Here is a 22349-nt window from a genome sequence, read left to right on the forward strand (position 1 = left end):
CTATAGAGCTGGGTAAACAGGGAGGAGTGCAAAAATAGTTAAAGAGGGAAGAAGTGATGCCTTAAAAGAAGGCATCAGAAGAAAAGCTGATGTTTGGCAAGTCCCTCTATCACTCCTGCTTTACACCAAAGAACTGTTTCCAACGACAGCTCTGAAGGACTCCCCTCGTCACCACCAACATCTGCCACCTGGGGAGCAACTTACCCAGGGGTCGTGCCCTGTCAACAGCTTGAATATCCATGAGGCCAGGCAGGTTTGCCCTCACCAAGATGACATTAGCACCAGTGTCCTTGTCAGCCCTGTGAATGCTGCGAGTTTGCCAGTCAGTCCAGTAGATGTAGGAGTCCAGCAAAGTGAGGCCATAGGGATGCTGCACCGGAGACAGCAGGGTGCGGCGGTTCGCGCCATTGAGATCCGCAGCCTCGATCCGCTACGGGAAGAAGCAGAATGTCAGCCCATACTCAAAACACTTCTCCTCTTGCTAGCACTTACTGTAGCAAGTGGGAAACAGTCTCAGCAAGTGATGTTATTCAGGTTGGCCCTCCCTCCACAGCCCATACTCTCAGAAAAGCTTGCTGTTCTGACAAGCTCAAGACCTTCAAAGCAGCCTCCAGACTACCAAATACCCAATGACAAACAACACTGAAGAACAGAATCGGACCTCTGTGTGTGCATCAGCCCAGAGCAGCTGGGACCCAGCCTTATCCACTGCCAGTCCATTAGGCCAGCCCAAGTTGTTGCTGATGAGCACCACACGTGCAGAGCCATCCATCCCAGAGCGTTCCAGCTTGGCATTCTCACCCCAGTCTGTCCAGTACATATACCTGGGGAAAAGTTAGCAAGTATTACGGAAAAGGAGATCAGAAGTCCCGTGTAACTCCTAGACAATCTCTTGACAACACTAACCCCATTTCATGGTATAAAGCTATTGCCCGAGGGCTGTCCAGGTTCTGCCAGACCAAGACTTTCCGCATGGAGCCATCGAGGTTGCCCACTTCAATCCGGTTTGTTCCTGTATCTGTCCAATATATCTTCCTGCCAATAGCATCCACAGCCAGCCCATCTGTAGTCAACAGACCTGAGAAAATAGCAAAACATTTTGGTCACCGCTTTTTCTCCCAATTTAGTCAGGAATTTCTAGTATTTCTCTTGTCCATCTTGTAGGCAACTTCTTTAGGCTTTGCTTGCCTTTCCACCAAAAATGTATTCTACCAGGGTATCAGAGAATCTCTCTTTTCATACTGCAAAGAAGCAAGAGGCTCTCAGATCAAAATCTCCCTCACCTGTAGTGATGATGTCCTCAAATTGTGAGCCATCAAGGGCAGCGCGACTGATTTTCCGCAATGTGCTGTCTGACCAGTAAACCTTTCCTGGGTTGAAGAAGAAAGAGAAATTTGAAAAAGCCCAGACCAAAACCAAATCAAACCCAAACAAGCAAACAGCAAAATCCTTAAAACCAGATCCATGTGTTTGACTACCTGCTACACCATTCAAACTGGACCTGATTGTACAGGAATATTAACAGCAAAAGATTATTAAGCTAGACTGATAAAACTGTGCAAATTCTCCCCAAAATATGTAGGACATTTATAGAAGATCTGACCTCCACACAGGGATGGAGAACACCTAATACCATCAGCTAGTAGTAGAGCTCTACATCTGACTTCTCCAAATGAGATCATCTACCTTACAGTGCAACAGTGTCTACATCCAGCACAGCATCAGATGTTTACTATACATGAGCATCCAGCATCTCAGCTCTACTGTTGTGAAAGGCCTCAGCAAGAGGAACTTTCTTAAATCAAAAATGCACAGGGACCCCACTCAATATTGCAGGCAGTTTTTTTCCATATAGTTTGGGTTCTCTGCTTTTCTGTAAGGATATTTCTTCCCTCACTGGAAACAAATTATCTGCAGCACGTACAAGGAAAATAAAAACCTACCCAAATCCACAGCCTACAGTAAGATCTGTGGCTGGGTCTTTACTCAGGCATTTAGATAGGAAGTTACTTGTTGCCTTTCAAACACAGTCAGATACAGTAAGAAGTTCAAACCTTCATGAGGATCCACTCCAATTGCAATGGTGTTCTTCATGGTGACATTGACTGAGACAACAACATCTGCAAAGTAGGGGATATCCAGAGAGACCATTCGGATGTCAGTCCTTCTGGCAAAGATCAGAAAGCTAGTCATTCCTGCAGAGTGGACAATGGACACGTATTAGTGAGGAACAAGTTCAGTCAACTGCATGGCATCATTTATCAAGTATTCTAGAGTTAACAACCATTTCAGTGGAAAAGGGAAAGTGTTTTAGATAGATCTTGGCTTATGGACAATCTGTGTAAAAAGAATCACTTTTTTGAGCATCACTTAATGCTTCTTTACATCCATGTTGAAAGGCATAACACTCACAGAAGAGTTACTTCTGCTAATATGTGTGGGAAATTGAAATTAGGAGTCATTCTTTTTCTCCTAGGGAGGAAAAGTGGATGTACTATGGCCTGAAGCCAAGTGCCTTCCACCATCCACAGAAGTAGTCCAACAGGAGGAGTGTATACAGACCTAGTAAAGAATATATCACCTTGTAGTTTAAGAATTCACCTCAATATTAGGGCAAAAGTCTGGGGAAAAATGTGACGTTTAGTTTACTTGGCCAACATAATTTCAAGAAAAATGTCTCCTTCATCAATCCATTTATCAGTAAGTTTCTTCACAGTAATTCCCACTCAAATTGAAGGTACAGGCACCAAATGGGTTTTTCAAGGCATAAAGCAGGTAAGCACATAAAAGTGAAATTTTTTCTCTAACACGGCAGAGGCAAAATGTAGCTCTGATACAAAACTGCAATGAGGATTCTACAGAGAACACTCACCAGTGGAGCAGGTCTTGCCATCAGATTGCAGATTGATCCCTGTGGGGCAAGTACAGCTGTAGCCTTTTGGAAGAGGTGCCAGAAGGCACAGGTGACTGCAGCCTCCATTATTAACTTCACATGCGGTATGTACTACAGAAAAGAGGATGAGAAATCCATGAGCCAGCAGCACTGGCACAAAAAAAGAGATGCAGCAGCTACAGAAACACATTGTAGAATGCCCTCAAATGCCAAGTCAAGAGTTAATTCTCACATTCTCATGCTCCACACAGACACTTAAGACAATGACAGCTGACAGGTCAGCTGCTTGCAGAAAAGACATGCCACATGGCAGAGCCTGAGCAAGCTCTCAGCTCAGTGGGGCTTGGGTGTGAGCTCTGTACCTGGTGGCCTGTGCCGGTGGAAAACATGAATATCCATAAGATTCTCCAGATTGTCCTGCAGTATTTCCCGAGACTGCCCAGTTCTCCTATCTGCACTCTGGATGCTTTTGGCCTGCCAATCTGTCCAGTAGATTCTCTCGCCATAAAGAGTAAGTCCAAAGGGGTGAGGCAGATTGTTCCCAATCAGCACCTGCTCAGATTACCCCCATCACCCAAAGAAAAATATTATATAAATTAAAATCCTTTAAAAAATATATTTTATACATATATATATATATACACATATATTAGTGACTATGAAGTCACTAAGGAGAAGAGGCTTCCCTTGCTCCCTCTGAACATGCAATCACAGCAAAAGGAGAATGATGAGGCAACCTTGGCCCTCAAACTTCCCTCTACAGTTTCAAATTGAAAAGGAGTTCTTTTCTCTCAGTAGAAGCCACTGTGTACTTTGATTTGTAAATTTTTCCTTTCCATTGGAAAAAGAGGCAGGAAGCATCATCATTTTGTGTTCAGACTCGCAGAGCTGCTCCTCAAAGACGGCTCCCTTACCTTCCTGTGGCTTCCATCCAGACTGGCATACTCGATGGTCTTCATGCCTGCGTCTGCCCAGTACAAGCGCTGTGACTCGTAATCAATGGCCAAGCCATTGGGCCATGTCAGGTTGGATGAAATGATCACCAAGCGGTTTGAGGCATCCATCCCAGCACGTTCAATTTTTGGGTTAGCTCCCCAGTCAGTCCAGTACATGAACCTAAGAAGAAGCCCAGATAGAAGTGAATGCCCACACTTTTTCACTACCAGAGAAGCAACTGACTCTGGTGCCTTCAGGCTCTAGCAGGAAGAAGCATTAAAGTATTAGTGTTCTCGTGTCCAGCCTTGGGTTCTTGTAATGTACCTAAGATCACACTCAAATTTATAGATCTTCTACTGCCCATGGGCTGGCCCAATTACAATGTGTAAGAAAAAAATTCAAGAAAATAGGTCAAAGTCTAAAAATTAACTGATTATTTAGCAATGTACACCAGTAGCCCTTTACACTCTCGCTGCATTTGTCTTCCAGGAATTCACTCAAGGAAAGAATAACACTCTTTCATTCAAGACATTTAACACTTCTAAAGCAATGGCTGGCAAGCTTTTTCCTACCCACCCTATCCCCATCTCCAAAATGTCTGAGAATATCCTTCTGACTGAAACTCAAGTCAATAAGCAGGGAGCTTGAATACAAATTCAACATATATGTGCAACAGAGAAATAAAAAATATCTAGATGGCCCCATTCTCAACATTTTCGTACCACATCTCTAGTTATTTCATCCCCAGGATAAGCAAATGAAAACACCAGCCAGATCCTGCAAGCTCCACAACACAATAGGCAATTACCTCTGCTTATCTTGTTCTATTAGCATCTAAAATCATGTCTCTAGTTTCAGTCACTAGCAGGTTGTAGAACAATGGCACCAGTGAGAAAGAAAATTGTACAAAACCAAAGAACCACAAAGTCTTTAGACATGCAAGAATTGTTAAGTCATCCCAGAAGAAAGACTCTCTTACCCTCCAACAGGGTCCACTACAATATCTCTAGGTCTGTCTAGGTTCTCCCATATTAGAACAGTTCTCATGGTCCCATCTGTATTGGACACCTCTATCCGATCTGTTCCTACAAAAGTCGAGAGAGAAAATAACAGAGATGAAATTTGAATTACAAGAGCTAAGGCAAAAAAACCTCCATACAACAATGCATTCTTCCCCTATATCCATTTGTGTTCTTAGCTGGAAGATAGGTAAGAAATCTGGCTTAAAGTGTCACTTTCCATCCTCTAAAGTCACCTCTGTGGCTGTCACTGATGTGGAGTCCTGTATATAACCCACCTCTTACCTAAGCCCCCATGCCACGAGAGAACAGCTAGAAAAGAATAATCTTCCTTACATCTCTCTTAACTATGACTATGAGCAGGGAACATGTAGTAAACACCTCAGGTTTAGCCAGGGCCCCTTGGAGAATCTGAATGCTGACACAGCAGCAAAGAAGTTTCCTGTCTCCAGGCACATCCGCCTTGTACCCTATCCCTATAGCCATGTAAGGCAATATTGTGTTAACCCTACTATTGGTCACTTATGGTCCCTCTAACACCTTTGCCATTGGTCAGGATTGGATCCGGGCCAAGGGTATAAAAGTAGCATTCTGTACCCCTACTGACTCAGAAGAAGAAGTGCTGAGACCCTTCACGGAACCCCTACAATAATGCCATACACATGGAACAGCCAGTGTCTTCTCCTTCTCCTCTCTCTACCGTCTGCTGGAGCCTTAGGCCAAGGGAAAAAGCTACCTAGCAAGCAATGCTGAAAGCACAAGAGCTGCCTAATCATTAAGAGTTGAATATTCCCTGCTTGCTAGGGCTGTCCCGTGGCCTTGGTCTGAGAGCGAGCTGGCTTCTGACACCCAGTCCCCTTGGGGACTGAGGTCTGGAGCTGTAGTAGCTTGCATAGGATAAGACCAAGCAAGGCTCATTTAGGAACATGCTCCAAGTATGACCTGCTGCACCCCAAGATACACTGATGGAAGATATATGAATGCACACAATCACAAGCTCGGCAGCAAGACAACAGTGACAAATGTTTTTGTAGAATTAGTACTGGGGATACTGCAAAGAGAATTAAACTAAGGGTTGTGCCTCAATTCACACCCAGTTAGAAGCACATGACATGAAACTTCATCTTTCTGCCACACAGAAATTAGACAAATTTGGAATGAAACAGACAGAACTACCCAGCTGACTTTCAGTTTTCATGACTAATAAGGAAGACAGAAATCTATGTAAAGCAGAGGATCCCAGTACCTGCATCAGTCCAGTATAGTTTGTTGGTGACCCAGTCAATTGCAAGTCCAGCTGGACTTTCCAGGCTGGTGTCCACCACAACCTGAATGAAAACATAAAGAAAAAATCCTTAGTGAAATTAGACCTTAGGGAGAAAGCACTTGTCCAATGCACTACCCATTCACAAACAACGCTAACTTTCAAAAGGCCTGAGCAGAGCAATGCCATACAAGAGAACATTAAGGACTTTGAAGTCTGAATAAGCATTTTATTTGGAGAAACTTCCATTTTTTTTGTGCCTGTACAAACTGCAAATCCAAACTTTGAACTCTCTTTGCCTCATTTATAGCACCACCAGCCTAGAAGTGCGTGCAGAAAGCATTTCCAAAGAGCATGATTCTCAGTCCAAACATAGAATGTAATAGAGGATTTAATACCTCTTCCTTTCAGATTCTAGGGCTACAACAAAGGAACTGAACAAAGCCCACAAATGGCCATGCTTCATGTCTCCATTCAAGGCTCTCCATGCACCCAATTGGTTATGCTGTGTGCAGGGATCTCATTAGTTTGTCAGAACTAGGCAAACTAATGAACAAAAGATCTACCGTGAACTGCAGCGCCTTAAAAAGCCAGTGTATCCCAGTGGCTTCAAATCTGATGCTCAAGGAGCCTCCTGGCCAGATGACCTCCACACACAGTGAACACTGTACCTCCTGGTTCGATCCATCCCATTTTGCTCGGCTGATTGAGTCAGTGCTAACATCTGTCCAGTAGACATAGTCATCCTTTGAGTCCCAGTCTAGAGCCACAGCACTGCGGACATCAGCAAGGGGGATGACATCATCTGACAGGTCATCGGTGTCAAAGCTGATCCGACGGATGTCCATCCTTCGGGCAAAAAGCAGGAACTTGTCAAGACCTGATCAAAGGTCGAAAGGTCTTCTTTTAATTTCTCTAAGTTTAACAATAAAGTGATAGACAGAAAATTCCCTGCTACATCCACAACCTTAACTACCTACATCATCTCTCACTGGCACGCCTTTGGTCTCTTTTTTTTTTTACTGGAAGCAAAATACCACTGGGAGAGGATAGGCAACAGGGAGTCAGAGTGGTTGTGAGCTCTCTCCTGGGGTGTAACCTATGCTGAGGGAACAAGGGCAACCATATTCTTCAAAGGATGGCACAAATGTCCCTCCAAATAAAATAGCTATTTTAAAATAGCTCTTGAGAATCTGGGAGATAGTTGGTCAAATTCTTTCACATAGCTGTAAACTAAGAGAAATGTGGCAATGATGAGAACTGAATGTTTTGTTTATCACTGACACAGCCATTATGAGAATTTCAGAAAAACAATCAGCTGTGCCAGGTAGCATGGTGCCAAAAGCAGCCCTGAAATAAGGACAAAAAGTGGAATTTGTCTGTATCCCCACCCATGAAGCCTAGTAAGGGCAGCGAGAATACAGAACAGGGGAATGCATCAAAAAGGTGAAGCATCCTCTGGCAGGACCCTTAATACTTCTATCTCAGTCTATCCAGCTGCATTTCCTTGGAAGCAAGTACTGCTGATGCTTAGTCCCACTGCCAGCCCTCTGCCACCCACTGAAGATCTGAGCACGTGGTCCCACCTCACTTACTCTGGGCACAGGCATGGCTGCTGGTCTTGCGGAAGCCCGTGGGGCAGGCGCAGGTGTAACCCTTGCTGCTCGGCAGGCAGAGGTGCGTGCAGCCTCCGTTGTTGTCCCCACAACGGTTTCTCCCTGCTCAAGTAGCCAAAGACAAGAGCAACCACACATAAAGCAAAGAGTAAAAAAAATGAGGAAAAACACTAGTTGAGGTGTCAAGACCACATGGATATAACTTCCCAACCCAGAAGTTAATTCAAAATAAGGAAACGTACAAACTAAAGCACTAACTCAATTTTTAGGGCTCAATTTTAAAACAAATATTTAACTCAATGCACTTTGAGAGCAGATAATGGCAACTGAAGAGGCGTAAGGGAGGTGTCAGTCATTACAACGTCCACTTATGATTTTCCCCTGACCCAAAACTTCTCTTGTGTAAACAAGCCCCAAGTATTTCCTACTGAAAGGCTTCCATCCCCGGTGTCAGCAGGGGGAGCTGCGGTAACACCCAACTCCGAGGTACCAGCCGAGGGACCTCAACGCGAAGGCCGTGGAGCAAGTTCTGCCACAGCCCCGGGCACAGGCGGGGGTTCATCCACATGCTGGGTTCAGGATGTCACCTCCCAGCTTTTCGGGGAGTGGGCGGCTCGGGGTCTCCTACTGGCTCAAATGAGTTTCTACCCCTCTGCAGTTACCTGCTGGCTGGCGCTGAGGATGCAGCGTGTGGATGTCCATAGGGAAGTGGAGTTTGTTGCGGATGATCTCCTGGTTCTTGCCTGTGAATTTGTTGGCACTGTTGATGCTCTTGGTGTGCCAGTCTGTCCAGTACAGACTGTCCTCAAACACAGTGATAGCAAATGGGTGTGGGAGCCCTGCAATAGACATCCAATACAGGAATATGATCACATCTAACATGACTCAGGCTAGCAGGGAGACAAGGGAATGCTCTTTTCACTGCCCCTTAGGCTTCACCACACTCAACCTGCTCAAATACACTTTACACTAACTTAACAGACCATTCCTCTCTGCTGTCCTATAATCACAGATAGAACATTAGGGGGCTGGAATAGGCTTTAAAGATCATGTAGTCCCAATCCCCCCACCATAGGCAGGGAGGGACACCTCCCATGAGACTAGGTTGCTCAAGGCTTTATCCAACCTGGCTTTGAACAATGCCAGGGCTGGGGCATTTGCAACCTCCCTGGGCAACCTGTTCCACCACTTCACCATCTTCACAAGTAAAAAATGTCTTACTAATACATAACCTGAATTTCCCCTCTTTTAATTTGTATCCACTGCTCCTTGTGCTAACACTACAGTTCCTGATGAAGAGTCCCCTTCCTGCTTCCTGGTAGGTTCCCTTCAGGTACTGGAAGGTTGGAATGAGGTCTCCATTCAACCTTCTCCTCTCGAGGCTGAACAGCCCCAACTTTCTTTCCAGCCTTTGTAGGAGAGCGCACCAATCCTCTTATTAACTTTGTGGCCCTCCTCTAGACTTCCTCCAACAGTTCCATGTTCTCCTTGTGTCTGGAGCCCCAGAGATGGATGCAGTATTCCAGCTGGAGTCTCACAAGAGCAGACTCACCTCCCTCAACCTGCTTTTGATGCAGCCACTGATGACTGGATGGCAAACTCCATCCTTCAATGGTGACAGAAATCATTCCACAGTGAAAGAAGAGGAGTCAAGCACAGATGCAGGAGCCAGTGTCTCAAGCTCAGATCAGCACTGCACTACTCTGTGGTCTTTATTGCAGAAAGCACTCCCTGGAGAAAGCCTGTTACTTACCTTGGCTAATAACAGCCTTCCTATTGCGTCCATCAAGGTCAGCCCTCTCAATGACATGATGTTTGGCATCCACCCAGTACATTCGATGTCCTGCATAGTCAATGGTTAGTCCGTTGGGCCAGAAGAGGTGCGTATCCGCAATGATGCGCCGATTAGAGCCATCCATGTTGGAATACTCAATGCGGGGAGTGTTGCCCCAGTCAGTCCAGTAGATAGTACTGGAGGAGACGGAGAGACAGCTAGAAAACTTGTAGCCCACATACTGCACCCAGCATCACTCCCTATCAGGGCAAAGCAACATCAGTCCTGCGACCTTGAGCATGAGACTGGGTCACAGCCATGGGAGAAGTGAAAAGTGACACCCAGCCTGCTGAAAGTTGAAGGGCCCAGAGCAGGATTAAGGCTCTGAAGAGTCCCAACATTGACAGGTTCCCCAAAGTGTCAGTGCCAACTCAAGTCTTGAGTCAACCTTTGTGACCAAAAATGGAGTTTTATGTTCAACAAAAAGCATGTACATGGGGAGCTCACTGGGGTTTCCCCCTGGTTTCCCATACTTTCACTCACCCCTCCATAGGATGTAGGGCAATTGCTCGGGGCTTCTCCAGGTTCTGCCACAAAAGCACTTTCCTGTGAGTGCCATCCAGGTTTGCTACCTCAATTCGAGATGTCCCAGAGTCCGTCCAGTATAATTTGTCATGGATCCAATCAATAGCAAGTCCACCTATGTACAAAACAGAATTAAGCACAGAATGAAACCATGGATCTGCACAGAAAAATAGTTCCCTTTCTCTGTCCACCTCAGAAGAGGCCCAGTTTCTTCTCCTGCCAGCCAAGATTAACTCCAGGGGGGGACACTCACCTAACACCCATTCCATGCAACCCACAGCCTTCCTCAGGGAGATGCACTTTGTTCTGAATGCTGGGCCCCCACTTCCCTCCACTCACCCACCCAATACCATTGCCTTTTTTGCAGTGACGCACCTGGGCTCTCCAGCCCTGTGGAAACCACCTCCTCCACGTTGCTACCATTCAGATTGGCCCTCATGATGCGATCAAGCGTGACATCAGACCAGAACACCAGCTCCTTGCTGTGGTGGAAATCAAGGGCAATGGCATTTTCCAGGTTGTTCAGGAGCAGCGTATACTCAGAACGATGAGGCAACACTTGTCGGATATCAATTCGATTGGCAAAGAGCAGCACGGGCTCTGGCCCTAAGAATATACAGGAAGACAGCATTGGAGCATTTGACAGCATTTGACTGGGTCCTGCCTACCATTCCCTCTGCACCAAGGCCCAGAACAGAGTTTTGCACTACTGGCAGCAGAAATCAACCCTCAAATGCAAAACACTTCAGAGAGTGTTTTTACATCCTCTATACACAGTCCTAACTCAAAGATGAGCAGTTTTAAACCTTCTGGCAAACATTAACTCAGCAAGAAGCAATCATTCCAGGTCCTACCAAAGCCTGCCTCCCCTCAGCCTCTGAAACCACATCACTGGACAGCCGCTTGGCAGCTGGACTAGAGTTTCTTTTTCCTATATGCATTTCCTAGCCATGCAAACACACATGCTCTACTACACCTTCTACTACAGACAGGACACAGTTGAAATCTGCCTCAGCCAGATATAAACTCAGCAGGTATTTCCAATGCAAAAACCCATCCCCAAAATATCAACATCCTTTATGGATATCACTAGGGGAATTCTTAATGAAATCTAAAAGTCTTTAAGTGAAATTTCTAATCCCTCAGCTCTTACATTAGAGGAGGAATAAAGTTAAAGAAGTGTATAGGTATCTTTAAAAAACCCAGCAGATCTCCATAGAGCAGCCATTCACAGCATTCAAGATTGGTGCCCTTCATCAAGGGTCAAACCACGAGGAGTTGTGATACAACCTCACTTATTGGAAAGGCTAAGACACTTCCTGAACAGAGACAGAAAGCTTGTTTTGTCCCAGACTCTAAGTCACAAGAAATGACAAAGGACTAGGAAGAAAAGGCAAGGGCTGTCTCCCTGGCAGGGAAAGGAAACAGTGTAGTACCTCTCTCCATGGTCAAAATCACACAAAATTTTCACAAACATTTATCAACAGAGTGGGCATATCTAACACAAGTACAGGCACTTCCTTTCCTTCACATGTTTGTTTGTGAACAGCACAATGCTGCCAGTGAAGCACTAAAGACATCATTATGAGAACTGGACCAACAGACACACCCCAGTTGTGTTGTTAGGTTGAACTCCCCTTTACCTAGAGCTTTGCAGCTACGTTTGTCAGGGCGCAGCTCGTAGCCCTGCTCACACCAGCACTGGAAGCCTCCTTCACTGTTGGTACAGCCTTGGCTGCAGTAGCCTTCCTCAGCACATTCATTCACATCTGCATGTTACAGAGAAAGTTACCATTAGATGGATCATCCATAAACCCGAAAATCTCACTGACAGATTGCATCTGCTTTCATAGTCTGATTTTCACCCTATTATAGCCACTAATTTCAAACATACCAAAGCAGCAGGGAGGAGGCTACTGTTCCAAAAACCCACCTTGACATGATCGGCCATCTTCCAGGAGCCTGTAACCTGTGTGGCAAGTGCACTGCACCATCCCTCGCACCATCTGGCATTTCTGAGCACAGCCACCATTGTTGACATTGCAATTCTCCTCCCCTGTTCTTGGACCTGCCGAAGAAACATGTGAAGATAACTGAGCAGAAACCACAAGGCAGCTGCTCTTGCCTTCAGCTGCTAGGCAGCAGTCACCCTTCAAAGCAGGCTGACAAGAGGGGGAGGACACAAGCTGTGCTGGAAGCTTCCTCTTTGCAGCCAGAGCTCTCCTCTGCAGGCCACAACTGAACAGGACAGCAGAGCTCAGATTAACATGTTTTTAGGATTCAGTGTCCCTGCAGACAAATGGTGATATCTGAGATCATAATCTTTTCCCCATCATTCCTTGTGTGCAGTCTTTAATTGGCAAAACCAACAAGGTTTTTTTCCTCAATCTTTAACTCGCTTCCATTATCACAGCTCAGACCTTCTTTCCTACACACATCCTTCAGTAACACCAGATAGATTCCCACACATTAACGGGCCTCCATTTGTGTCTAAGACTGAACTTGGGAGGACTTACGGCAGTTTTGATGTGGGCTCTCATCACTGCCATCTCCACAATCATTTGCTCCATTGCACAGCTTCCTCTGGCCAATGCAACGCCCATTCCCACACAGGAACTGGTCTGGGGCACACTGAGGGGTGCCTGCAATAGAAGGGAAAAGTAGCACATCACACCTTACTGATGGAACAATAGTCATGGTGAAGAAAAGAACACCGAACATTTTCCAAGATTTGTTACAAACTTTTCATTTGAGCACAAATACATTACTTCCTCTTCCTTTGAATTCAGCTAATCTAGCAGTCCTTACTGCTCTGCATATATTTATGCTGATTTGGAGGTCTGCAAGCTCTCTGCCAGTCTGAGTCTACCGTTGCTTTACTGTGAAGTTCATCTGACTAGATTATCTTAGAATGACTGGAAGGTCCTGGCTTAGCTCCTTTTGGTTTCAGAATCCACAAACCTACTCAGCATGTGCAAAGGAGGAGTCAGTTCCTCACTTTAATAATCTGATCTGTCACACCAGCACAGCTATGGATCTTAAGCCTGCCTAGGAAGGAACATCTTGTCTAACTCTAGCTGTACTTTGATGGACTTGGAATGAGATTTACATGCATCCCTGAAATCTGAGCTCAGGCAACAGGATTTCACATGACCTACACGCTTCAACTTCTGCTGTTGGCAAGGAGACTGCACAGAATTCTTGTAAGCAAAGTAATACTGTTTGTAGGGACTTTGCCAATCTGATTGTTTCTTCAGCAATAATTGCACTGTCCTGTTGCCTCTTACTTCTCGTACTTCTTGAGCTAACTTGATTAGCGGTCCCTAAATCATCACCCTCTGATAATCTTACAAAGATAATAGGACAATACATTTACCAGCATAGAAACAATCAGATTGGCAGACTGCCTGTAAACAGTGTGGAAAAGGGTAGTTGTGAGATTAACAAGTACAGTTAAGAACTACAGACACACCAGGTGCAAACACAAAACCAGACAACATGCAGATTCACTTTTCAGAGCACAGGAATACTGTATATGAAGGATTCTGAAACTTGGACTTCATTTGTCATATTGAACATAAAGATCCGCACACCAGCTGATTGCCTAGTATTTTAGGAATCTTCTCTATGGCCAATAAAAATATATCTCTGCTCTAAACCAAGAGGATTTTAACTCCTGCTACAGACATTGGGACACCACACTATGTCACTTAGATGAGCGAGTACACTTCCCGGAAAAACCAGTTTAATTTTCACCATAGACCTTTCACTGTCACCATAGACCTAACATAGAACTGCACAACTAACCTCACAGTAACTGTACCTTGTGTTTGGTTTGATATGGAGATAGTGAATTTCAATGGCTCTGGAAGTTTGGCTTTGCTTCTTTCAGTACCTCTAAGTACTTTTGTTATCAGGATGAGGAAACAGGGTTACCAGCTGGTCTTATAAGTACAATTGCTTTTTCCAGGATCACCACGCTGATGCTCACAACAGCTGACCAATTGAGAGCAGCTGCTCTCAAACTGACTATAAAGTGTGCCTCTCCAGATCCTCTGAGCTCAGCTGTCCTCATAGAACAGCCACTCTCCACTCCTCAACTGCCCCAAAACAAGAGGTACAGTTTCACAAATCCATTCTGTCACCCCTAAAACCACCGTTCAGAATACACAGATGCAGAAGAATCAGTACACATAGCTGGGCTCCACTCACTAGGATGAATTCATGGACCAGCACACTCAAGTCCTCAACAAAACCTATAGACATCCTGAAGACTTTAAGGAATAGAGAAGATTCTAGACATTCCTTGAATCCTACCATAACACTAGGGTGTGTTAAAACCCTCCTGCTCCCCATAACCACTGTCACACAAAGGAATAGCAATATGTGAAGTGAATACTAGAAAGAGTAACTCCTGAGCAAATGTCTAAGGGGGAAGACAACACCCTTAATGCTCTAAATAAAGGTCTTGTTATTCTCTTCCACTAAATGTTCTTATTGATTCCACTGCCTGCTAGAATTGTTCAGCAGCTTCACAATGCAACAGGAAAGCTATCCAGAACTACCTAGAAGGCGAGAGTTAGTATAGCCCATGTGAAAAGGTAGTAACTTGGTACATTATTGATGTTCCCAAGTCTGAATGGAATTGTCCCAGAGCTCTGTGGTAATTCACAGTGTAAGGACAAGACAGGAGGATACTTGACCAGAAAACACCTTCACCTAAGTTAGTGTAAGCACACAGACCTGCACAAGTTAGCAAGCATGTAAGACAGCCTACAGATCCCATTCTCTGGGAAGGACAGAAACTCTAGGCTGAAGTCCCTGAAGCAATACAAAAGAGACTTTACTACCTATTACCATCTGGATAGAAACTTAATTAGCTATTAAGCAGCAAGGTAGCAGGTCAAACCTGTGTTCTCACAGTTCTCCTCATCACTGTTGTCAGAGCAGTCATCTTCCCCATCACAACGCCAGGACAGACGGACACAGCGTCCTGACTTGCAGCGGAACTGGTCAGCTGTGCACATAGATGTAGCTGAGGGCCCAATAGAGGAACATCAGATGAGCAAGAAGGATCAGAAGAGACCAAATTCCAAAGCTAACTGTCCCAAACACTCTTTTGCATCCACAGAAACAGAATGTTTCCACCAGTTCCCAGCACTTACTGCAGTTCCTCTCATCTGACTGGTCATCGCAGTCGAAGTCACCATCGCACCTCCAGCCAGCATTAATGCACAAGCCACTGTTGCACATGAACTCTCCAGAGCGACAAGGCTGGTGAGATGCTGCAGAGATATCAAAACACAAAAAGAGCAAACTCAGACCAATGTAACAATCCCCAAAGATCCTCAGTTTCACCCTTACCCCCTATTATTAAGGAACTTGGTCCTGCACAGATTTCTATTAAAAAACTGTAGTAATTCTTGTAAGCAATAGTGCACTGACTACATAGTTCTCATCACTATTCTCACTTTCCAGAGTTAAACAAAACCCCTAATAATGAAGAAGCCAGCTTATCTGTGAACAATTAGATTGTCATCTACACTGTAACCCCTTCTCCAGCCAACCCAAAATGCATTTAGGTTTGCAACTCTGATTCTTGGACAATGACAACACCCTGTGATAACTTACAGCAGTCAGATTCATCAGACCAGTCCCCACAGTCATCATCACCATCACAGTGGTAGATGTCCAAGATGCAGCGTCCATATGCACACTGGAACTCCTCCAAGCTGCAGGTGGCAGCTGGAACATCTGATGCTAACAAGGGAATCAAAGAAAAGAAATGTGAGGTGACAAGGCACGGTCTAGTTTAGAGGCAACCTTCTCAGCCCCATAATGGACTGGCAAGTATTCATTGCTGCTTATCTCTGCATGATTTGTATTACAGAGAGGAATGCTGGTTTTTGAAAAGCAGGTTAAACTTATATGTAAAGACTCATGCGGATGATCCAGTAAATACAATTTTTAAAAAAAGTTACATAGGATATTAGGCTATAAACACTGAACTTTTCAAAAGCCATTAAATTCTAGAGAAGTAAAAAGATATGAAGGAAGAATTTATGGGAAAGTCTCAAAAAGGATCCAAGAGTGGCACCTTCCATCTTATGCTTGAAGCTCTATGTCTTAATGCCAAAAAAGTGTTTAAATTGTTTAATAAATCTGAAAAAAGGTAGATAGAAAAACAGAAAAATAAAGAAACCTTAGGGATAACTCATATTAAGGACTGTGGCATGTCAGAATGCAAGGTTAAACTAAGGAATGATTCCTTTAAAATTTTAACAAAAATAATCACTTGAAGACCAAAGGAAGCAAGCAAGCAGCAGGGTGTCCAGGCCAGCACCTGACCTTTGAGGATTTCCCCCTCCCTCTCCTCTCAAGCTCTGGCCAAAACAACCATTCCTATTCAGTAAGGAGCGCTGCCAGAGAGATGACCCTGGGCAAAACCAAACAAACTAATGGTCAAGGATTTGCCTACTGCTCTCTGTTCAACAGTACACTAAGTGGGAAGGCATGAAAAATATTTTGAGTCCCACACAACAGAATCCGACACGTCTTCTCATACTATTTGGAGAACACACTGTATGTTTCAGATATACAAGTCTCCCAACTGAGGAGTTCTGAATATAAATTTATTAAACAAAAAGGAAAAGAAAGATTGAAAAGAAAGAGTAGTCTAGAAAGTGAACAACATCTGCCTCTTCAACTTGAAGAAATGGGCACAGCCTGAAGGCATGAGCTAAGAGCTTTAATTCAGTGAGCATCAGCAGCTGGATATGAAAATGTGTGTTAATGTGGCCCTCACCAAAAGAGTCTGAGTGTTTCAGTTTCCCTGAGAAAATTAAATCAGTGACTTAAATTATCATGCTGTGTGATTCAATTATAACACACACATCCCCAGAAGAAACGAAAAGAAAAGAAAAAAAAAACCCAGACAAAAAAGAAGTGTGTAATCCCACCTTGTACCAGATGAATGACAAACATGATTGTAGATAAGAAAAAGATGACAACCACATGGATGAAGATAAAAGAACAGGAGGTAGCCAAACTGAACTTCTTAGCAAGTTACTTAAAATGTCTTATAGAGACAACTGCCAGCTAGGACTGAAATAGTGTTTCAGCTCAGAGAAACAGGGACACCACTTCTGGGTGCCCCTCCACTCCCACAGGAGGCAACGTTGGAACATCTCTCTTCCCTTCCTGAGGGTCTATTCATGGCCTTCGGTGAAGTGACAGGCAAGGGAACAAGAAAGGCAGAGAGCGAAAGGAGAGGGAGAGAGGCTGGCTTCCTCTTAGAGGCCTTTCCTGGCTTAGAAATGTTTGCAGCCCTTGGCTTTCTGCCAAGTCTCATTATCTGGAAAGATAAAAGACAACTCCCCCATGCATCCACTCCCCCTGCCCTTCAGGAGCTGGCGGCCCTCATCCCCCTCCCAGAGCCTTTTGAAGTTTCCTGCTATCTAGAACAAATTCTGCAAAATGCCTTTGAGAGCAGGGAGGGGGAAGGGACCACGGCAAGTTCCAGAGACATGGACAGTGCTCACACTCAGGAGAGAGGCCGTGTGGGTTAGAAAGGGACACAAACTCCTGTCCCACTTGCTACAAGCCTGTGAAGGTGAAGAAGGAAACAACTGTTGTGGGTTCTCATGCCCCAACACCACCCCCCTCCTACAGCATGGGTCGCTTGTTGGGCAACATCCTGCAAAAATCATTTACATGAATGGAGACTGGGCAGGCAGGAGGTGTCTTCAGTGTGCAGTACCTGAGGGTGGTTTCAATAAGCAGAGTATGCCTCCACTTCCAAAATCTCAGTCTGGAATCAGACAAGAGGAAAAAGAAGGGAATAATATTCTTTCCTCCCAGTTGCCCTTCAACTCCACCAGTTTCATAGAGAGCTATATTCAGTAAAGTATAAACCTCCTGCTCAACCCAAGGTCACAGCTATGGGAAGAAAGAAGCAGCAAGATACAGATGAAGTATGCTTGTGAGGTAACACAAGAGAGACACCATTCTTTTGTGCCCTCTGGGGTAGGCAGCAGAAGGTAGCATAGCTGCCAGTACAGGCAGGACTAACTTGCTTTTGATCTCTGCTGCAGAAAACATGCCAAAACCCAAGGCAAGAGCAGGTCCAAAGGGCTATTTCCTGTGATTACAAAGAAAAGCACTCACGGCAATTCTCTTCATCTGAGCCATCCTTGCAGTCTGTGTCCCCATCACAGAACCAGTGCTCAGCTATGCAGCTGCCGTCACTGCAACGGAACTCCTTCTCTGAGCACTTTCTCATATCTGCAGAGACAGCAATGCAAACAAAGCCTTGGCTTTTCTCAGAGTACCCAGGAAAACACCACAACATCCCCCTGAAGCTCCTAAGGCACCCACAAACAAGACTGCTCATTAAACCATACATATCCATGTCAGGCAGGGCCTGAGCAACACCGGCATTGTTCGCTGAACTGACACAGAGTGCTGGATTCAACAGGAATCCAAGGGGAATTCACAATCCCATGTCAAGGAATGAAAGGTCTCAAGTGATTTTTTTTTTGCCTGGCAGGTAAGTCACATAGCCCAAGATCCTAAGCAGCCAACCCTTGGAATGTTATATCCCACAAGCTCAGCCCAGAAAAGCTAGCTGGGAGCCTTAGCCATGCTCTGGGAATCCTAGAAGTGCACAGGCTGGACTCTGCACCACTCCTCTTGAAGTACTGTGAAGGCAGTATTTACATTAACTCACCACACTGCTCATCACTGTTGTCCCCACAGTCATTGTCACCATCACAGTGCCACAGGCTGCGAATGCAGTATCCATTCTGACATGAGAACTCATCTTCCTCACACTCCCTTGGAGCTGCAAGGACACAACAGGGGTAAGGTGAAGGCAAGGCAAGAAGATTTAGCTTGCAGAACACCAAATGTGTGACAAGTTACAAGCCAAGCAACATCATCCTCCAAGGACACAGTGATGCTGGAGAGTTGATTCTCCTAACAAATACCAGGGGAGCCACTGGGAGATTTCTTGAGTGTCTCTTTTCCACTCTGCTCACACACCAACAGTACAGCAGGCTCAAAAACTTGAGGTTTAGGTTGAAGGAATTAGCTGGAACGGAGATGAAGCCACCCATCCCATGCTGGTATGTATTTTAGCACTGTCCCAAGCCAGACTCAAGATAACCCTGAACAGAAAAAAGGTAATCCAAACCTCTTTTTAAATGAGCTAATAGTCTCTGCCATCATCTAACAGATAAATGCTAGCAGTATTATATATCCACCTTCTTTTCACAATGATGTCAAAGCTGTCTTCAAAGCAAAGGACACGTTCACTGAAGAGGGAGAGAGAAAATTTGAACTTCCTCTTGCGAACACCTCAGTATTTGGAGACTCATTCCAGTCTCCTAAGGAAGCTTGTCTGCAGACAAGTAAGGAAATGAAAAGGACTGCAAATTCAGCACCTGAGGACTCCAGTCCAACAGAAACCCTCCTATGGTTACTGCTAGCCTGAATAACCTCCCAGGAATCTCTCAAGCACAGAACCTTCTTTCTCCTTTCATTGGTCTCCAAATCTTTTGATCACACCCTGGTCCACTGTTATCTTAGATATGAGGGCATTTCAAACGTTTATGAAAAACAGAAAACCAAAGAGACCCAGAATTACATATCTTTTCCTTCATTAATATATTTGAATGGACTGGAAAACTGAGTTTAGTCCTGCATTCCAGAGCATCACACAGGATGTCAAGCCCTGAACTTTGCTTCCCAATTCTTTGCCCAAAAAGGCAGGCAAAGGTCAGAGATACTGATCAGAAGGTGAACTAACTTCTATGCATGCAGTGGACATAGAATACTTTACAGTCAAGAGCTTTATTTCTATATTTCTTCAGATGGGCTTCCTCCAAGAGGGTCACTCTGGAGCACCATGCACACAACTCTGAGTAGGCAGTATCCTTACAGCACCTTCCCTCTCCTCAAGGAGTCCTGTTTGAAGGGACAGGATGCTGGTGACAGGCCAGCACTGCAGAAAAGTCAGACAGTGGAACCTGAGGCCACAGGAAGTCAGCCAGACAGGCAGTTCAGTGGGATTTGGCAGGGGTTAGGTGTTTCCACTGACAGGGGAGGGCATGAAGAGCCCAGCTCAGGGAAGTGCTTCATGGGACATTAACTAGCAGGGCTGCAGGGCATAAACGGTTCTACAGCTGGATGGAGAAGCATCCCCTCCCCCAAGACAGGCAGCTGAACAGCAAGCCAGGTGCCAAGGCAGCAGGGTTTACAGGTACACACCTCTGTCATGGGCAGAATATAGCTTACTACAAGCCAGTGGTCCAATTTAGTGGATAGACTCTTGTAATAAAAAGGGTCAACTTTCCCCAGTCACAGCAGGCAGGCACTGCACCCACCCTCTTCCCGCAGACAGGTGACTTACGGCAGTCCTGCTCATCAGAGTCGTCCTCACAGTCATTGTCTCCATCGCAGACCCACGACCGGCGGATACACTTTCCATTGTCACAGTGGAAGTCCAAGGGGGAGCACGTGGGCAGCACTGAAAGAGCAAAGAAACACCTCATGGAGCTGCAGCCAGCTTCCTTCCTGAAAACAAAGTTCCTTCCCTCCTGAGGGAGCAGAGCTAAATCTCTTAGAAACAAAAGACAAAATTTCAAGTTATCAGGAAGAGCTGTTCCTTAGAGGGGGGGTCAGGGTAGGTCTGTAGGCTTGGCAGTCTCTCTTCCCCAGAGAAACACTGACCTTTCCACAGTAAAGTAGCTGTTGCAATTCCCCCACTGAGTTCCTTTTTCCTCTTTCATCCTTGAGCCTGCTGTCCTCCCATAACTGCACTTGCTTTATAACAAGCAAAGTTAAACCATCAACATCTTTCCTGCATGCTTCCCAGGGCAGTCCATCCTGTTTCTACTACACAGCAAGTTCCTTAGAGTGAGAACTATCAGAAGCAATGTTTTGACTTTATGAAGTCACATACTACATTGTGTGTTTCAGCATGGGGACTCTGTCAGGGTTTCTTGCCTAAAAAATCTGCAAGGAGAAGCTGAGAAGCAAGAATCCACTGCTGGGGATAATTTTCTGTACCTCAGGCGTGGACAACAGTCCCGAGCTTGCTCAAGGTTTCCATGCAGAAAGGATGAAAGAAGGGGACAGACATGGGATGATGCCTGCCCACACAGGAGTCTGTTTGCAATGGAGTGGGACCACAAATCCACAGCATCTGAAGAGGCCTGGAGCCACAAAGCTGGAATTCAAGGGGGAACATCATTCCTGTTCTTTACCCCACAGATGAGAGGAACACTCAACTCTGAGAGATTCATGCTTTTAAGTGCTGCCAGCTGTGGTAGGCAAGGGGCTGCACAAGACTGTTCCTGACAGGTGTGTTCTCCAAAGAACAGCATTTGCTCAGTGATGTGATGGGGCGAGGGCGAGAAAGGCCCTGAAACCCTGCCTGAAACCCTTTCATCCCGGCCCAGCCTGCCGACAGCAACTCCCATCTGTCACCAGGCGGGCCAGCCCTCTTCTGCTATGCTGCTACTCCCTTTCCTGCCAACACTGTCCTGGAGGTGGGAGTGAGAGGGGAGGGAGGTGGGTAAAAAAGGAAGGTGAAGACAGCAGCCACACACAAAAGGAGGATGATTTAATAAGGAGAACAAATAGTCACATTTTCAGTTTTTCCAGCTTTCTCAACCCTCTGTTTCCCCTTGGCCCAGGACTGCCACCAGTGTCCTGTTAAAGATGCATGGATTATCCATACTCAATCATTCACTGCTCTCCATAGCAAGCCCTCCAACATTTTTCACCAAGGGCCTGTCCTAAAAGCCCCCCTCTCTAAGAATATATTAGGGCAGATAAATTCAGACTTTCTCTAACATTCATTTTTCTAACCATAAATTCAGATAATCTTCTCAGTTGTTCCTGTAGTATGGCGGGCATTTCTATATCTGAGGACATCACAACAGATGTAACTGCCCTCAACATACAAAGAATTTGGCATTGGTCCTTGGGAAAAGGTCCTTCCCATCATGTCTAGGCTACCCCATGCAGATATCTATCCATCTCATATCCAGCTACTTCTGGGCCCCAGAGGGGTATGAAGGATAAGAAATACTCAGAAAGGCGAAGCACAGAAATCTCTATTTTCCCTCTACAGGTTTGACAGCATCCTGATCTTCCAGTAACTGGCCCCCTTATATTTCAGTTTCTGTGGTTTGCTGCAGCAAAATGAAGACGGAGTTTTGTCTTCTTCCTCAGGGCAGGTAGAAGTAGAAAACTC

General features: G+C 45.3%; 1 protein-coding gene across 4 annotated transcripts in view; it reads right to left on the minus strand.

Annotated features, from left to right (window-relative positions):
- The window catches only part of LRP4 (LDL receptor related protein 4), an 84435-nt gene that overhangs the window by 11968 nt on the left and 50118 nt on the right, over nt 1–22349 (minus strand). For 2 of the 4 annotated variants that reach the window (XM_058026026.1, XM_058026031.1), the window contains exons 3-27: nt 20499–20615; nt 18816–18929; nt 18254–18370; nt 15719–15847; nt 15253–15372; nt 14997–15122; nt 12604–12729; nt 12021–12155; nt 11731–11856; nt 10463–10693; nt 10046–10202; nt 9482–9699; nt 8391–8567; nt 7708–7833; nt 6784–6992; nt 6095–6176; nt 4809–4914; nt 3808–4009; nt 3256–3445; nt 2873–3004; nt 2055–2195; nt 1284–1370; nt 907–1078; nt 662–824; nt 205–430 (exon numbers count right to left, since the gene is read on the minus strand). In XM_058026026.1, the coding sequence (XP_057882009.1) occupies nt 205–430; nt 662–824; nt 907–1078; nt 1284–1370; nt 2055–2195; nt 2873–3004; nt 3256–3445; nt 3808–4009; nt 4809–4914; nt 6095–6176; nt 6784–6992; nt 7708–7833; nt 8391–8567; nt 9482–9699; nt 10046–10202; nt 10463–10693; nt 11731–11856; nt 12021–12155; nt 12604–12729; nt 14997–15122; nt 15253–15372; nt 15719–15847; nt 18254–18370; nt 18816–18929; nt 20499–20615 (3729 nt within the window). The remainder of the gene's footprint in view (nt 1–204; nt 431–661; nt 825–906; nt 1079–1283; nt 1371–2054; nt 2196–2872; nt 3005–3255; nt 3446–3807; nt 4010–4808; nt 4915–6094; nt 6177–6783; nt 6993–7707; nt 7834–8390; nt 8568–9481; nt 9700–10045; nt 10203–10462; nt 10694–11730; nt 11857–12020; nt 12156–12603; nt 12730–14996; nt 15123–15252; nt 15373–15718; nt 15848–18253; nt 18371–18815; nt 18930–20498; nt 20616–22349) is intronic. The other 2 variants (XM_058026030.1, XM_058026029.1) reach the window with 2 other exon arrangements.

This window comes from Melospiza georgiana, chromosome 6 (assembly GCF_028018845.1).
Source record: "Melospiza georgiana isolate bMelGeo1 chromosome 6, bMelGeo1.pri, whole genome shotgun sequence".
NCBI classification, from domain to species: domain Eukaryota; kingdom Metazoa; phylum Chordata; class Aves; order Passeriformes; family Passerellidae; genus Melospiza; species Melospiza georgiana.